This window comes from Pimephales promelas, chromosome 13, assembly GCF_988280905.1.
Source record: "Pimephales promelas chromosome 13, fPimPro1.hap1.1, whole genome shotgun sequence".
In the NCBI taxonomy this organism is placed as follows: domain Eukaryota; kingdom Metazoa; phylum Chordata; class Actinopteri; order Cypriniformes; family Leuciscidae; genus Pimephales; species Pimephales promelas.
Genome location: NC_142781.1, coordinates 1731493 through 1749376, shown reverse-complemented (window position 1 = coordinate 1749376; position 17884 = coordinate 1731493). Strand labels below are relative to the sequence as shown.

Sequence of the window (17884 nt, the reverse complement as noted above, 5' to 3'; positions counted from 1 at the left end):
AAAAAGTTTAATAAACAATAATTTAATTACATACTACAAAATGTTGCAGAATAATGTAATATATGAACGAATAATAGCCTTTAAAGAACCTTTGTGCCAAAAGGGTTCTTTCTTGTCATTATAGACGCTTTTTTTAGCATTAAATGTCCTTTGGAGTTGAGTAAAGAACCCTATGCTACATATATAGACCCCCTTTTTTCTAAGAGTGTCTCGGCATGCACTAACTACACTAGACGCTTATTCACACACACTGTGTGCACAAGTGCAATTAAACTGTCCCAATCCTTATGCTCACATTAGACAGAGGGATGAAAAACTAAAAATGCAGTTCTTACTTGCTCAAACATGTGTGTGTTGAAACTGCCAATAATAAATGCGAGATTCTGCACTATTGGCTCCACAGAAAGCAGTTTTGTCACAGTAAATAGTGTATTGAGGTGTTACTCATGCATGTTCAGCGCTCCATAAACATGAGGTTATAAAGACGTGATCTTAACATCTGATCCTTTTAATACTTCCCGTTGAGTAAGTACAGGTTGTGCTCTCCATTAAGGCTGATGTGAGTGTGGCTGTAATTACTCTCGGCACTGCAGTGCATTAACAGAGAGTCAGGACACACACACACACACACACACACAAGCATTACCTTCAGTGGTTAACAGAGATTCAGGACACACACACGAGAGCATTACCTTCAGTCACGCTCTGATTACTCCAGACCACTGGAAATCAACTACTATGGCCTTCAGACTGTGCATCTGCATGTTTTATAACATCACATATATTCAGTTCTGAGAAAAGTAGCCGCGACAATAATGCTAAACTTGACATTAGATTCGTAATAATAACAGACTCTTTTTTACAGAACTAGGCTAAAACTGATGGAGCGAGAGAGAGAGAGAGAGAGAGAGAGAGGCGTTCATAAACCCGAAGAGGAGCGTCTGGATTTCCTGGAAGAAATGAATGATTATTCACAGAAAACACACGTGGGCTTTCCCCGGGGACACACGTCTCACTTAAGCAAAATCTTGAGAATATGAACGTGAATTTAAAAGCACAGAATCGGTATCAGTTCTCCATCTGAAGCTCGTCTGCTGGTCACGATCAGTGTTGTGCAAGTTACTTCGAAACTGTTAGGTATTACTTGTTACTGTTATTTAAAAGTAATTCATTACCTTACAATATTACTGTCCCAGAATTGTAATCCGTTACATTACTCATGTATTACTTTTGAGTTACTTTCACCAAAATAACTAAGTAGAACTTAACTTTTGGGCTGTAACGATATGCGATATGAAACCGAAATCGCGATTCGCCACATCCACGAACCTACAGAATCGCGACACACCTCTTCCAACTCCAGCGTTATTCTCCTTACCGTCCAGATCCAATGCTGCCTTATCTTTAAATTAGGCTATTAGTATTATTTGAAGTTAACATTATAAAATACGTAGACCTACACCACAAAACTAGTTGAGGATAAATTATTTAAAATTGGGGGAGTCCAGCATTATGGACATGACATTTGTAGTCAAAACTTGAAATAAAAATTCTCAGAAAATACATGTATTGAAACATATATAGGCTACTTCCTTAGAGGACTCCAGACATTAGACAAATATCAGTCTATGTTTTATTTTTAATATTAGGGAAAAGACACACATTCATGCGTGACAAAAAAAAAAAAAAATAGAAGGCAAAATATATTTTTTGTAATTCTGTTAATTACACTGCGCAAATCGGATGAGGAAGGGCTGGCTCTCCAGTCTCCATAGAACTTAAAATATTCATTTTATTTTAGTTTTCGTGTTCGCATTTATGAGGAAAAAACAATGTTACAGACGCGACCGCTCTGAACTGGCACTAAAAGACTGCTTTAAAACTTTCACCTTTAAGAAGTAAAAACAGACAATACACTGTAATACAACTGTAATACAAGCCTCACTGAACATGTAGCGAGTAAAATATTACTGAAAATTGATTAGTAATGCCTTACACTACTGCGTTACAGCAAAAAGTAATATGTTACTGTAATGTATTACTTTTGTAATGCGTTACTCCCAACACTGGTGACGATCACGTTTATGTCATTTGAACACTTTTTTTTTTAGTCTTTTAACATGTTTAGTTTGGTGTCGGTAAGATGTTTCTGGAAGTCTCTTCTGCTCTTCAAGGCTGCATTCATTTGATCAAAAATACAGTAAAATATTATTTCACTATGTTTTCTTAGTGAATATATAGTGAAGTGTAATTTATTCCTGTGATCAAAGCTGAATTTTCAGCATCATTACTCCAGTCTTCAGTGTCACATGATCCTTCAGATATCACTCTAATATGATGATCAAGAAACATTTCTGATTATTATCTAAATACTAAGTAATTAGTTACTGTAATTTAATTACTTTTCCCTTGAAAATGTAAAGTAAGGGATTACTCTAAAGTTACCTCTGATGTAATTGAGGTAAATACTGTGTATAGATCAATCCGATCTCACAGCGATTCGTATGCATTTTATGAGGTGTCTAAATATTACGACCGCACTCGTACAAATTCGTATGAATTATTGTAAAACATGTATGAAAAAAGTGTGAAAAGTCATAATTCATGCAATTTTAAAGTGTTTATTTGAAAGCATTAAAACAGATTCATGTCTATCCTTGTATTATTCAGCTGGTTGAGATTGAAATGGGATTTTGAAAGTAATTAGTAATTAAAAGTCATTAAACACTTTTTAGAGAGAGTAATTAGTACAGTGATCTAATTACACTGTTGAAGAGGTAATTAGTAACTAGTAATTAATTACTTTTTTAGAGTAACTTACCCAACACTGTTATTATCAGTGTTGAAAACAGTTATTGTGCTTCAGATTTTTGTTCTTCAGGATTCTTTGATGAATAGAAAGTTCAAAAGAACAGCATTTATTTGAAACTGAATCTTTTAAATGTCACTTTTAATGAATTTAATGTGTCCTTGCTGAAAGCATTAAAAACCCAAGCCTTTATGCTACGTTCACACCGGACGCGAATCGCGCGTCAAATTCGCGCCTGACACGTCTAGTTTGACGCTTGACCACTAGTGTTAATTCGCGTGTCAAGAGCGAAACTGCCGCGCGTAAAGTTTGAAGCGAAATTTACGCGCGTGACGCGCAAAATCCGTTGGCGGCCATTGTTTTTATGTCGACCGAGCATTCATCAAGAGAGTCACCGCTCTGTATTTACTCTGGAGAGCAGAACAGCGGCGTGGGGATCATCGTCGCCGTATATTTGTGTCCACCGGACCCTTCGGAGCCGAACCGTTTGGCGAGTTTCACCATTTGCTCGCTCCAGGAGCTGCGCTGGATGACGGCCGCTGTCAGCGGTACTTCCGCCTGTCACGCGCCCAGTTTGATGACCTGTTGTCCCGCATCTGAGCGAGGATCACCCTCGCCCTCATCCATCTAATCTAGCTATCATTTATTTTTGTTTTGATGATAAATAGAGCCAGCCTTCAAAAGTTATTATGTCCTGTGATTTTTTTTTCTCTCTCTCACGTCCAGACACGAATTTATGCACATTTGTTGATTGTCTTTACAACATAATACTATTTCTAGCTATGGAATGAATAACATTCAATACAAAATGAACATGTCTCGTATATAGAAATAATGATTTAAGTGATGAAACATTTGCTTTGTTGTGCATAATCCCACCATAGCATCCAGACACTTCACCACGTGAGCAAGCAGCTAGGCTCCTGATTGGTTAACGCGGCGCGAATTCACGCCAAAGTTCAGATTTTTCAACTCGGGCGGCAGGCGCGAATTCGCGTCAAACGCGTGAATGCACAACGCTCAATTCGCGCCAACTTGACGCGCGAATGAGGCGTATTCGCGTCTTCCGCTCCACGCCTCATTCGCGCCGCAGGAATTTTTCACGCGCGTAAAGCGTCTTTGCATTGACTTAACATTGAAATCATTCGCGCCTGACGCCCTATTCGCGTCCGGTGTGAACGTAGCATTAGACAGATACATATATGATCATCTATGATTAGTGCTGTAGTTTATATGCGTCTGTGATTCTAACATACACACAAAAGGACAAAATCACAGGCTCACTTTCATTTAACACATGATTTGCCTTTATTACAAAAATGAAACGTGACAAAGCAAAAAACTAAAAAACAAACAGATGGCGGAAGGCTTCCGGAAAAAGACGGCTCCTCCCAGATGAAAATAAGGCAGGCGATGTGAGTCACACAGTGTTGAGCGCTGGTCACTGGGACACAGACAGAGGAGCAGCGGAGGGTCCGGCTCCGCTCGGGGCCGCGGGGGACGACACGCTCGGGGTCTGAGAGACGCTGCTCGCTGTCGGCACCGGCTCCATCTTACTGATGTGTGTGATGAAGCGCAGGCGCAGACGCATCGCCGGCCTCAGAGAGCAGATGATCCGCTCCACCTGCACAGATTTAAAGAGGAGGTCTTGAGGATGTTTCAGGCTCTACTGCTTGAATGTTGATTATTTCCTCATATTCTCCATTGTTGTGGATCAGCTGTCAGTAATGCTGTCTCTATGAAGCCCCTCCTCCTGAAAAGCACACTGTGCTCTGATTGGTCGGCTGGATCAGTGTGTTGTGATTGGTCGAGTGTGTTTGGGAAATGTCCGCCTCTTACAATAATCGCCAGTTACTAACTAACTCAACCAGGCCCCGCCCCTTTATTCTGCGCATGAATTATTATAATGAGGAATATTGTGACGTGTTCGTTCCCGGGAGAAACTCAAGACTACAATGGAGGCGTTTCAGGAGTTCACAAACACTGATATAGAGAAGAACTCTCAATGCCCAAACAGCAACATCACACACTATAGACAGATGAAAATGGAGAAAAGGGGAATAGGCGCTCTTTAAGATCTCAATTCGCATACTTGTGCTGTTTCTTTTTAAAGACCTCTCTGATGATGATGATGATGATGCTTCAGGCGATAAGGCAAAGGTACACTGAAGAATGATCTTCATTTGCAGTGACTGCTGAGACTGCGCTGATACACCTGACCTTCCCTGCTTTCCCTGAGGGAGAGACTCGACCTCCTGCCAAACACACTCATCTGAATAACAGCAGCCCATGTGACACACACACCAGACGGATCTCATGAAGTAGCGTGTGTATGACACGCCAATTCGTATTTCCATTTTTGGCGTGCTATCAAGACGCATAATCGCCTTTCAGCTTGTTTATGAACGCCGTTGACTTCACGTTTTATAAATATATGACTTCCTCAACCCCGTCCCTAAACCTACCCGTCACTGGGGTTAATGGCATTTATGACTGTTCCCTCACCATCCTAGGGAAAAAAAATATCGCTCCCCAGATGTAGATCGACATTTTGCTTCGTTTCGCGCGGACATTTGACGGCGCGTACAGACACGCGGAATCACTCGGACGTTAATGGCGTAGACATACGCGCATACACGCGGATACACGCGGATAGCTCAAAATGCGTAGAGATGACACGCCACTTGACTCGAAAGTGGCGTGTATGTTTACACAAAAGTCATGATGTCATGTTGCACACACACACAACAATCACACAGGAACACAATCGCATGCTAACTCACAACTATTTACATTTTATTGAATTGTTGGCTAATCCATTTGAATTTGTACAATCTTATTTTCCTAAGTGTGTTCAATAGCGCTGCTTATATATAGATCCTCTTAACTGTCACCCTCCCCCCCTTTTTTGAATAGACATGAAAATGCACATTTCGAACTTAAATGGTTGTAATTCAAGAATGCTTTGGAATATAGACATATGATTGGTCTTGTTTTAAAGAAGACATTTGGCAGATTTTTGTCGAAAGTGAAATAAATTAAGAAAGTGAAACAGAAAAAAAGTTATAGAAGTTTGAGTTTATGGAAATGTACAATGTAAAAATATTAATTATTTATATTTTACATAAAATATGAATTTTCAAAACCAGGGCTACTCTAAAACGGCAGAAAGATCAAAGCCAAAAATCTGAACAAGTTGTGTTTCAAATTTTAGGTTGATATCTCAAAAAATGAGCTTTCAGTAAGATTTTGTTTGAGCGCAGTACCAAACTTTTTCACTAGGGCACAATCAGCCTCCATTACTGCCCATATAAGGGCGTCTGCATTTCCATTCGTGTTTTGAGTGATATGAACCATTATTTTCACAATTTTCATACAATTTCTGAAGTGGAGATCCTATTCAGGAGTAGTATGGAAAGTTTGGCAGATTTTGAAATGAATTGAACCTCATACAATTGAAACACATACAAAGAACACGCATGTAAGTCATAGCTCGCTGCCACGTCACAAATGGTGAATTTATTATTTTTTTCTTGATATTTCAAACTTTTCAGACCTTTTTTTCCAAAATAATTGAATAGATGCGATCTTTTGAACTTTTGGCATGAAATCAAACTGAGGAATCTACCATTTTTTCATGATTTTTCATGTTGACTGCTATTTTAAAATAAAGGTCTGAACACGCCTTTTGAGTATGAAAATATTATTGTTGCATATTGATAAATTATGGCTCCTCTGTAATATATTTTGAAAATCAGTCACCAAATATGGAAACTAGAGATTGTAAGCTTTCAAATGATATATAGTTTGCCAATTTTACTAAAGGTATTTACTAAGATATTATTGTTTTAAAAATATAGTGGCAAACGTCCCACCTGTGGGACAGTGACAGTTAAGTGGATATATATGATTATTATTGTTAATCTTACATGAGTTACAGAAATCTCCTTACATAACTTTTACTCATGAAAGACACATTTTGTTTTTGACATATGTCTATGTAAATCTGTATTGTATGTATTGAAAACCAGACACTCTACCTTTATTGTGAGCTCAATTTGCTGGTTGTGACAGAGGGATTAGAGGAGGAGGAACTGCTTCGGCAGAAAGTGAACTGTGGGACGAACTGAAGGTTCAGATTTGGACTGGTAAGTATGGAAATGTTGTACGTTATCTGAGGTACGTTATCACACTCCTGGTAGAGCTTAGATTCGGAAATATCCATTTTATCTCTTTTCTGTCTCTCTAATCTCATGTTTCCAGATTTAATCTGCAAATGCTGCAAGTCACAACTCGTGAATGACACCTCTTTCTGGAGTCAAGGCCTGAGAATAGTCTATTTCACAGAACTAAAAGGGTTTGCGTTCGTCAGGTGGGGCCTATTGAGGAAGACCAATGTGGATGAAGATGAAAGTGTGCATATGATAAAAGGAGGTGGGAGGCTTTATGATCTTGTTCATTTGCTTTTCCAATCAACTTTGAAAGTCTTTGTTCAATGATAAATGACTGGATAAATCCGGTTTTGCCCGGCTTTCTGAGATATGTAAGAGAAACTACCCTGATCGCCACATCACTATCATTTTCTGGGTGGATTTCCACCACACTGCTTACGCCCGTCACGCTTCATTGTTTCCTAATAATCATACAAACTCATGAAATTGACATGAACAATCTGAAATTGCTAGCTCATAACAGTTAGCCCATGGTAGTCCATAGTGACATCATCTCACCCGCCAACCTCCAAAAAATCCAACATTTATGCCTGATGTTCAAGAAGTGTTTATGGCCTTGATGCGAAGACTATGTGTGTGTGAGTGTGTGTTACCTGGTCTTTAACGCTGTCCCCGGTGAACATGTATTTGATGTGGTACAGGAAGTCACAGATGGGGTCCATATAGGACAAGTGTTTAATGTGCTGGTCCACAGCCTGGAGCATCTCATAAAACGCCACTCCAATCTGAGCGAGGAAGAAACACACACTCGTCAGCATATACATCACAATACCATTCACCCACTTTATTATTAATAACATTATGAACCATTAGTGGATATTGCTGTTATGTTGACACAAATTAATCTGTGGAAGTGGAGACTTGACAGTCCTACCATGAAGGCTCTCTTAACTAATCAGTTAATATTGTGTGTTTTTGCTCCATTTCAAAGCAGAGCCGCTGTTTGTCTCTCTCTTTTGCTTTTATAATATCTGAACAATTTGGTTAAGCGTATGATTCAATGACTCATAAAGACTCATAACGTTGCTCAGGCATTTGAACAAATCCTTAAATAATATGATTCAATGACTCAGTGTCATAAGACAGTGACTTGTCGCCACCTACTGGTACACTTTTATTTGATCCATTTTATATTATATTTAAATTTTTATTCTTTCAAGCAATCTCATAAAATGTGCATTTGTATTCACATTTATGTCACGTCTGAGCTCAATGAGTACCTCCTCTGCAGAACAAAGATGGATTTCGTTGATACGAACTTCATTTGTTTAATAACAGTGTTTTAATATTGTAATTAAATGCAAGATCTTCACCATGCATCTAATGAGGTTAGAAAAAATATAGCGGTTTTACAGGTAAAAATAACCCTGGAAATGAATGGTTGCACTTAATTTTAATGTGTCATCATTACAGTGTAATTATATATTTAAGCACTGAGTAATAATAAGCAACTACATGTACTTACTAAAGGGTTAGTTGCATGTAATTATGCATATTTTACTGTTGCTACTATGCACATGTAATAAGGACACTGTAAAATAAAGTGTTACCGCAAATATCAGCCCTTAATGTAATGGAAAAGAACATGTCTATCACTGCTGTGAACCAAACTGGTCTAAACTAGTCCAGGTCCCAGCAGGTTCTGCACTGGTTATGAACCGCAGCTCTAGGTCAGTGACGGCCGGCGGGTGTGAGGAGATGAAGGGTTTCTGGGTAATGTGCTGTGGTGTGTGTGTGTGGAGCACTTTCATTAGATGGATCACACAGTCCCACGGGAACCACTCTCCTCAAGCGCTCTCTAAATGTGTGTGTGTGGCGGCCTGTGGCCTTCTCTCTCCCAAGAGGCTCTGCTTTGAAGAGTGCAGGTGTACCTCCAGCATGCATCTGGTCCTCTCCTGCTGGAAGCGCTGCAGAAACGGCCCCACTAGGTGATACACGTACAGCAGCTGGAACTCAGTCTTCACGATGGGTTTCAGCACCTCCGACAGGAACCTGACACACACACACACACACATCATAAAATCACTGCAACATAGTGTCCAGCGGTAACAGACACCAACCATCAATCGATAATTACACGTTGGCTTGACAAACTGAACTCTAACTACATGAGACTGTATTAATGGTCACCAAGAAATGTAGAAACCGTAATACAGAATTAGTATTGTCACCATGAAATCGGCAAATCCAGTTTTTAATGTGTTTTTACTAAATGATTTATCAGTGCGCATCATTATTATGTTAAATCAAATAAGTTCCTCTCGCAGCATCTCTTCTCTTTTCTGATGACAACCTTTCAATCACACTAAATCCACCGATAGCAAACCACAACCATACAATTAACCCTCTGGGGTGTTCGTTTCAGAGTCACACTCGGGGTGTTCGGGTCCAAATGGACCCAAAGGGCGGGATTCATATTTAAAAAAAAAAAAAAAATCATGATTTTTTTTTTTTTTACTCGTTTTTTATAATATTTTTTCTTTTCTTTTTTGGTGTTTTGAGAAAATTTCAAAAATATATATTTTTTTACAATTAGTATTAATGCAATAATTGTGAGAAAATTTCCCCCCATTGAACATAATAGAAAAAATATTTTATTTTTTATTTTTTTTTAAAGCTGTATTTCATTTTAGAGTCAAGCCTAGGCCTCATAAAAGCAATTTTTGAAATGAGATGGCAGCCATCTGGTGGACAAACTGAGCATTTAAAAAATGCAAAAAACATGTACAGTATAATCTAAAATTTTTTTGTGTGTTTGTGTATAAAAGTGTGTTTGTGTGTGTGTGTGTCTGTTTTGCACTCTTGATGTTTTATAGATTCACCCCTTCACTGTTGTGTGCTTTTTTCAAGATAGTGGCTGATTTGTAGATTGTACGCACAAAAAAACTCAGTATTTTCACATTTTTGCCAATTTCCCATTCATTTTCCATGCGGGTCCCAAACACCCCAAGTGTGACTATTTTTTTTTTGCAACCACTAAGACTATTCACATCCTGTCCCCAATTTTTTTTGGGGTGTTCAAATACCAAATACCAACAAGGTCACCAAATTTCGGACCATTCCGAGGAAGCTGTGATTTTTAAAAATGTTTTATTAAAATTCTTCGGGTCCATTTGGGCCGAACAACCCCAGAGGGTTAATAGACCCTTTTTCAGTTAATAAACATGGTGACATTTTTTGTAGGCGGAGCTTAGGTGGAGGCAGAACGATCTCTCTGGCTGCTTCCCTACCGTTAGTTAGCAAGTTTTGCTAGCTATCAAGCCCTGCCCACATTTATTCCTCACTGTAAAAAAGGCCAAATTTTGACAGTAGCATACTGATTTGAATTAAAACAGTAACGTATTGCAGAACACAATGCATGCTGGGTAATATTCTGCACGGTAAGCAACTGCTGTTAATGTAAAGCCCATTTTCAACACCAATCAACTGTATTTATGTATTGCGGTTTTGTACTGTATTACGCAATGCATCGTGGCGTTGAACACGTTTCAAAGGAGTTTGAGGTGCTCATGACCTCAATCCTCAAAGCACTTAGGCACTTAAAACAGAAGGAAACTTCTAATGCCGGAAGAGAAAACTGTGAGAGCTTCTTTTAAAACTGTAGGTTTTCTTGCATCTAAATCAGTGGCACGGTGACCCATGAGCTGGAACTGAACAAGCAGGAATGGCTTACAAGTGAGTGATTATAAACGCATTAAACGGAGAGGGTAAAGTCCCGTTGATTCATCATATATTCCCAAAGTTCAGTGTTTATTAAGGCTTTCAGGCTGTGTGTTTCTTGATGGTTTATGCCGTCTAGTGCTCACGCAGTGTGAGCTTTAGCTCTGTCTTGTCCTGTTTCTTTACTCATTTATTGTATAGCACTTTCCCATACTTTTGCACACGTTTGCACATGCACTTATGGAGGAATTTGTATCTAGTCTGTGCAGTCTCATGTGATTTTGTGATTGTCCTATGTTGTTTTTACGTAGCACCATGGTCCTGGAGGTTGTCTCGTTTCGTTGAGAACTGTACTAACTTTATATGATTGAGCGACAATACAAAAACTTTCTCTGCACTTTTCCTTACGTAAACGTTCATGTTGGTTTTAGTCCTGTTTTGTTGTTTTGTCCATTTTCGGTGTTCTTGCACATAAATAAATGTTCACCTTTTACTAGCCTATTGCTGTTCTGTTTTTACTGTAGTAATTTGCTGTGCGCTTTTAATTTCAAATCTAATTTGAGCTGTGTTGCCAAAATGACCCAAATTGTTTTCAACCCACCATATTTATGAGTGTATTGTAAATTGAAATAATCACAGAATTGGACTGCATGTACTTTTCACAGCAAATGGCAACCAAGTCATTTCATAGTGTATTGCTGACAGTATTTTACAGAATACAGTTGTTTTTGTTCCAGAAGCCACTTCACTCGTCTTTTCTTCACTATTGGGACGGATATCCAAGCACGACTTCCCTTTCATGTTCTATATTCACTATATAACATATACTGTACACTCACCTAAAGGATTATTAGGAACACCATACTAATACTGTGTTTGACTCCCTTTCATGGCATTGATTCATCAAGGTGCTGAAAGCATTCTTTAGAAATGTTGGCCCATATTGATCGGATAGCATCTTGCAGTTGATGGAGATTTGTGGGACGAAGCTCCCGTTCCACCACATCCCAAAGATGCTCTATTGGGTTGAGATCTGGTGACTGTGGCGGCCATATTGGTACAGTCAACTCATTGACATGTTCAAGAAACCACTTTGAAATGATTCCAGCTTTGTGACATGGTGCATTATCCTGCTGGAAGTAGCCATCAGAGGATGGGGACATGGTGGACATAAAGGGATGGACATGTTCAGAAACAATGCTCAGGGAGGCCGTGGCATTTAAACGATGCCCAATTGGCACTAAAGTGTGCCAAGAAAACATCCCCCACCCCATTACACCACCACCACCAGCCTGCACAGTGGGAACAAGGCATGATGGATCCATGTTCTCATTGTGTTTACACCAAATTCTGACTCTACCAACAGAAATCGAGACTCATCAGACCAGGCGACATTTTTCCAGTCTTCAACTGTCCAATTTCGGTGAGCTCTTGCTTTTTCCTATGTGTAGTGGAGATGAGTGGTACCCGGTGGGGTCTTCTGCTGTTGTAGCCCATCCGCCTCAAGGTTGTGTGTGTTGTGTCTTTGCTGCATACCTCGGTTGTAACGAGTGGTTTTCTGTCCCACTAGTGTCACCAAATGGATTTGCAATAATAATGGTTAAAAAAACGATTCCTGAACAATCTCTAGTCTGCCATTGGTCAGTCCACCCGTCCTAAACGCCCTCTGTTGGTTGAGTTGAGTTGAGTTGAGAGAAAGTGTTTGACCATGTAGGACAGATGAATGAAGCCAATCTTTCTGCTGTAAAATCCAGTCTTGCTGAAAACATCATGAAAGTGGGTTTAATGTTCTATTTCATGACCTCCAGACAGGGTCACGATGATGTAATCCGATGTGAACACATCTTCATTAATCAGACTAATTGTGCCTGGATTAGGATGAGCTGTGTTCAGAGCAATAGTAAAACACAGAGACTGCTGTAGAAAGTGAAAGTTAGTCTTTTCTCTCCTATTGTGTCCTGTAAATCTGAGTGAAACACTTCAGGAACAAGAACAAATGTGGGCGGGGCTTGATTGTGTCTGTGCGGAATTGATTGGATGGTTGTGGTCTGCTATTGGTGGATCTGGTGTGATCAGGAGGCGCATGCGCACGCGGCGACGCGCAGCTACAGGTGTCGGTGTGCTTGTTGTGCTTGTCAGTTGTTTTCTTGTTTTTGCTGCGTCTTAAAAAACACTGTTGGATGCGGGATTCGTTTTAGACCCTACTGAACTGGAAATGGAGGAGGCTTAATGGAGAAAATGGGGATTATTGTTGTACTGACTTTGATCCACCTGAGCTTGTGTGTATTCAAATGACCTCAGGATTCGACAAGAATCCAATATTCCCGGGAGTTTCTTTCACAATGGCATAAGCTGAACAGTGCGAAGCAACCCGCAACCCGCTGTTCAAACTCGTTCATCAAAATGAACAAATCTTTTTTGTGTCATTTGGTTGATTCAACGAACGAAATGAACGAGTTGACTCGAGAAAAGATTAATTGATTTTGATGAACGAGTTCGAACAGGAGAGTCACGAACGCGCATCACAGAACAGAGCAAGGCGAGCACTTGAGCTTATAAAACCTAAACTTTGTTGCTATTTTTTTTTTAAATGACCACTCGTTTCGCTTGATAAGACCCTTATTCATCGGCTGGAATCATTTAAAGCCATTTGAACAGTTTGCACTGAAACTGTCTTTTGGACCTTGAACCGTTTGGTTCCCATTGAAATCCATTATATGGAGAAAAATCCTGAAATGTTTTCATCAAAAACCTTAATTTCTTTTCGACTGAAGAAAGAAAGACATGGACATCTTGGATGACATGGGGGAGAGTAAATTATCAGCAAAAGTTTTTTTTAAAAAGTGAACTACTCCTTTAAGGAATGAGCAGTTAGGACCAATATTTTATGAAATTTTTGCCTGGTCCCTGCAAATACTAAAAGTACCTGCACTGTGGAAGCAGTCTACTGTGATCCCATTGCAGAAAAAGCAGAACGCACAGTTATTAGATGATTTCAGACCTGTGGCGCTCACATCCTTAGAGATGAAATATTTGTGAAGAGAGAAATTATGAAAAAGACAGAGAGTTCTCTAGACCCTCTTCAATTTGCGTTCAGGAATAAACGAGGCGAAGAGGATGCTGTCGGAACATTTACAGAAGCCGAAAACTTTTGTTAAATGATTTTTCATCTGCCTTTAATAACATTCAGCCACATATTCTAATTGATAAACTCATTGCATGGTGTCAGAATGCTTATTTACAAATCAATGTCTTGAAGACTAAAGAGATGAGTATTGATTTTAGATTGAGAGGGACATTAATTGATGATAAGCAAATAAGCATAAATGGAGTGTGTCTCCAGAGGACTTGGGTACTGTATTAGATTGGAAATGGACTTTTCCCGCAAATACTGATGCCTTGTGTATGTGTTCAATCTTCAGTAAAACGAATCGGTTTAAACATTCATTTGTGCCTTCAGTTGTAAACTCTAGATAAATGTTTTTATTTGTGTATGCGTATGTCTGTATTGCTGCAACCAAATTGCCTTCGAGAAATCAATAAATAAGTACTGAACTGATTGACAGGCCGCCCTCGTCATCAGAGAAGAGAAGAGGAAGATTATTATGAGACGCATGAATTAACCCTTGTGCATCCTTATGGACATTTTTGTCCTTTTCAGTTTTGTTTTTTTGATCACTTTGCCTGTGTTAAAACTAACTGCAAAAAATTTGCCACAGGTGTGTATTTTTATTGGAATTTTACTATTTCACCGTCATTTTCTTAAAAAAAATATTTTTTGCATTAAGTACAAAAAATACTCCCTCTCAGCACTTTTTGGACAAAAATGTCCCCATTGAAACCCATTAAAACTGCAATTTTTAATCCCCGCTTCAGTTAACTATAAAATTATGCAATCTTTGTTAAGAGGCTTTCATTCTGATGGCAAGGCTTCAAAATTTTATTTTTTACTATTTTTTATCAGATGGTGTCATTTTTTTTAAGTTTGGCCTATAAAACAAATATCGCTTTATTCCTGTTTTCTGCTTCGGCGTATTATAGAGCCAACTGGATAAATTATGCAACAATATTTGTGTGGGTGTGTTGGTATGGATGTCAGACTGTGGTTAGTATGTGTGTTATAAAAAAATATGTGTGCGCATGTGTATGTTTGTAATACTGAGAGAGAAAAACTGCAAATTCAAATCCAATCACTGTGAGCTCCAGTGGGGTTTTGCTGACACAAAAACAAACAAACTGTTACCGAAAGCTCATTTTTTGAGATATCATCCTCAAATTTGGAACACAACCTATTTAGATTCATGGCTTTGATTTTATTGCAGTTTTGAGTTCAACCTGATTTATAAAATATATATTTTATACAAAATATTTTTTATAAATAATTTTCATAAACTTATACCTATATAACTTTTTTTTTTGGATTTATTTACTTATTATTATTTTTTTACTTCAGCAATAATCTGCAAAGGGTCTTCTTTAAAATGATACCAAACTTAAGTCTGTGCTCCAAAGCATCACATTTTTATGACAGTTTTTTGCCATGGACATTTTTGTCCTCTTTTTACCTATGTGTAACTTTTTTTAATTGATGCACAAGGGTTAAACACAATAATGATGTGCACAGATCAGTGTGTGCTAACGTTCCCCTGTCGCTGCAGACGAGTGTGAGACACGTCCTATCACTGCTCTGTCTGAGCCGCCTGTCACCGAGTGATCTGTGTGTGTTCATGGACCCGATCCCAGACGTCACACACTGTCAGCACACACAGTTAAACAGACGCTTTTACACTTCAAAACAAACAGAGCATGTGACCGCAGCACGAGGACTGACACACACACACACACTACTGTTGTACGACTGTCTCTTTCTATAGAGAAATTAATACTTTTATTCTTTTTAACATCAAAAATGACATCTGTTTCAAATAAATGCTGTTCTCTTGAACTTTCTATTCATCAAAGAATCCTGAAAAATATAATGCATCACGGTTTCCACACCAATGAAGCATGTTTTCAACACTGATAATAATAATCATAATCATAACTGTGTCTTGATCATCAGTGATTTCTGAAGGGTCATGTGACACTGAAGACTGGAGCAATGATGCTGAACACTCAGCTTTGATCACAGGAATGAATTACACTTAACTATATATTCACATTGAGAACAGTTTAATATTTTACTGTTTTTAGTGTATTTTTGATCAAATAAATTCAGCCAGGATGAGCAGAAGAGATTTCTGTCAAAACATTCAAATATCTCGGTAACGCTTCCTTTTACAGTCCAGTTACCCATGAAAATACTATGTACTTATTTTAGTAACTACAATTACTGGGTAATAACTAGTGCTAACCCTGTTCCATGTACTTACCTTATATTAGCCGGTACTTTCCAGGTTAGTACTGTACTGTAAAAGGAAGCGTTACCAAAATCTCAGCCCATCACTACATGAACAACCTTTAAACTCAGCAGAAAATCTACATTGACCCTCTTTTGCAGTATAATGCACTGCTACTAATGCCTTCGATTCATCAGTACGTTATGCAAAGAAAAAAAATATTGCCTTCATAATCTTTCACCAAAACCTCCATCTCTGAAAGACCTTTTCACCATGTTATGAAATCATCCTGGTACAAAATGGATCATTATTTGAAAAGACAGCAGATCACTGAAGTAAAATGGGTCACGAAGAAGATCTAAGTGCATTGATGCGTCTCTTTCTGTGTGTGTGTGTGTGTGTGTGTGTGATGAGGAGCGTGTGGAGGCAGGAGAACTGAAGCACTGCGCTCATCACACACACACACACACATACTGCATTTCAGAACAACTGACTCACTCACTCACTCAACTACAACACTCAAGAATATATCAGTATCTGCAGTCAAAATTTTAAAAGCACAAATAAAATCTGTCTACTCAGAACTAACCCATTCAATCTCAAAATAAGACCTTAAGTTTGATCAAACTGAGTATTGGTCAGAATTTCAGTGTATATATATATATATATATATACACAGTGGTAAATGTCTCTCTGCCCTATAGGCAGGTGTGGTGAAAGCTAGGGATGCACGATATATCGGCCAGCATATCGGTATCGGCCGATATATGTTCATTTTTAATGTTATCGTTATCGGCCTGGTAAGAAAATGTGGCCGATATATTAAAGTCGATAAATAATGTATTATTCACACTTGTTGAGCACTGTTTATGTTTTTGAATTTCTTGAAAAAGGATTGAAATCTCTTCAAAAAAATGAAAATACGGTTCGGTACATCATGTGCAGCGCAAACCTGTCATATCGGCTATACAACACTATAATGAGAACATCATTATAATCGTGCGCTTGGGACATGGATTTAATTGTGAGACTTTTGTTTTTGTAATCAGGCTTTAAAATTAGACAAAAATTTGGATTTAAGTTTATCGGCCGGTATATCGGTAATCGGCTTTCAAATACGAAGAATTATCGGTTATCGGTATCGGCCAAAATGTTCATATCGGTGCATCCCTAAAGCTGTTGGCCCCTGAGCAGGAGGTGTTGGTGCTGGTTACTCTGAGACGGGTCTTACTTGGGGATGAGGGAGAGCTGGCCGATGCTGGAGTGATGCCAGACGGCGTGTGCGAGAGCCAGAATGTAACTGCAGTGCATCTCGGAGTACGACTGGTGGCACGCCGTGAAGTCCAGCAGCTGGAAGGGGTACCCGACCCACTCCGACTCCGAACTCAGAACCGGACTGCTGATCACACTCACGATGCGGTCGTGGAGAACGATCCAGTACGGCTCCTGAGAAAGAAACAGAACATTACATTAACTTTAAACAGAGATATTGAGTCTTAGAAAGATGCAAGGCAAGGTAAGGAAGAGGAGATGTGGACCTAAATGTAGCTTCATTTATTTAATAAAATAACCAAGAGAACCAAACCAAGGGCAGTACATACACAGGATGACAAGCAACTCCAGAAACAGTGAGGCAAGCGAGGCCAGTGGCGTGAGAGATAACGAGCTTCACGCGGTCTCGAGTTTCTCACGGAGGAGCTTCGGAAGCATAAAAGTAGAAGCGTCGACAGTGAAGGATGAGAGAGGACCAGGCCTGGACCATTTACAGTACTGTGCAGAAGTCTTAGGCACACTAGTATTTTCGCCTCAAAGAAATGGTTTTAAGCCAGTTATTTATATATTTT

At 39.0% G+C, this 17884-nt stretch overlaps 1 protein-coding gene across 2 annotated transcripts in view; it reads right to left on the bottom strand.

Annotated features, from left to right (window-relative positions):
- Window positions 1-4096: 4096 nt before the first annotated feature.
- The window catches only part of med23 (mediator complex subunit 23), an 82764-nt gene continuing 68976 nt past the window's right edge, over window positions 4097-17884 (bottom strand). For both annotated transcript variants that reach the window (XM_089118289.1, XM_089118290.1), the window contains 4 exons: window positions 17272-17486; window positions 8913-9033; window positions 7635-7766; window positions 4097-4433 (listed from right to left, as the gene is read on the bottom strand). In XM_089118289.1, the coding sequence (XP_088974415.1) occupies window positions 4251-4433; window positions 7635-7766; window positions 8913-9033; window positions 17272-17486 (651 nt within the window). In that variant the 3' untranslated portion in view covers window positions 4097-4250. The remainder of the gene's footprint in view (window positions 4434-7634; window positions 7767-8912; window positions 9034-17271; window positions 17487-17884) is intronic.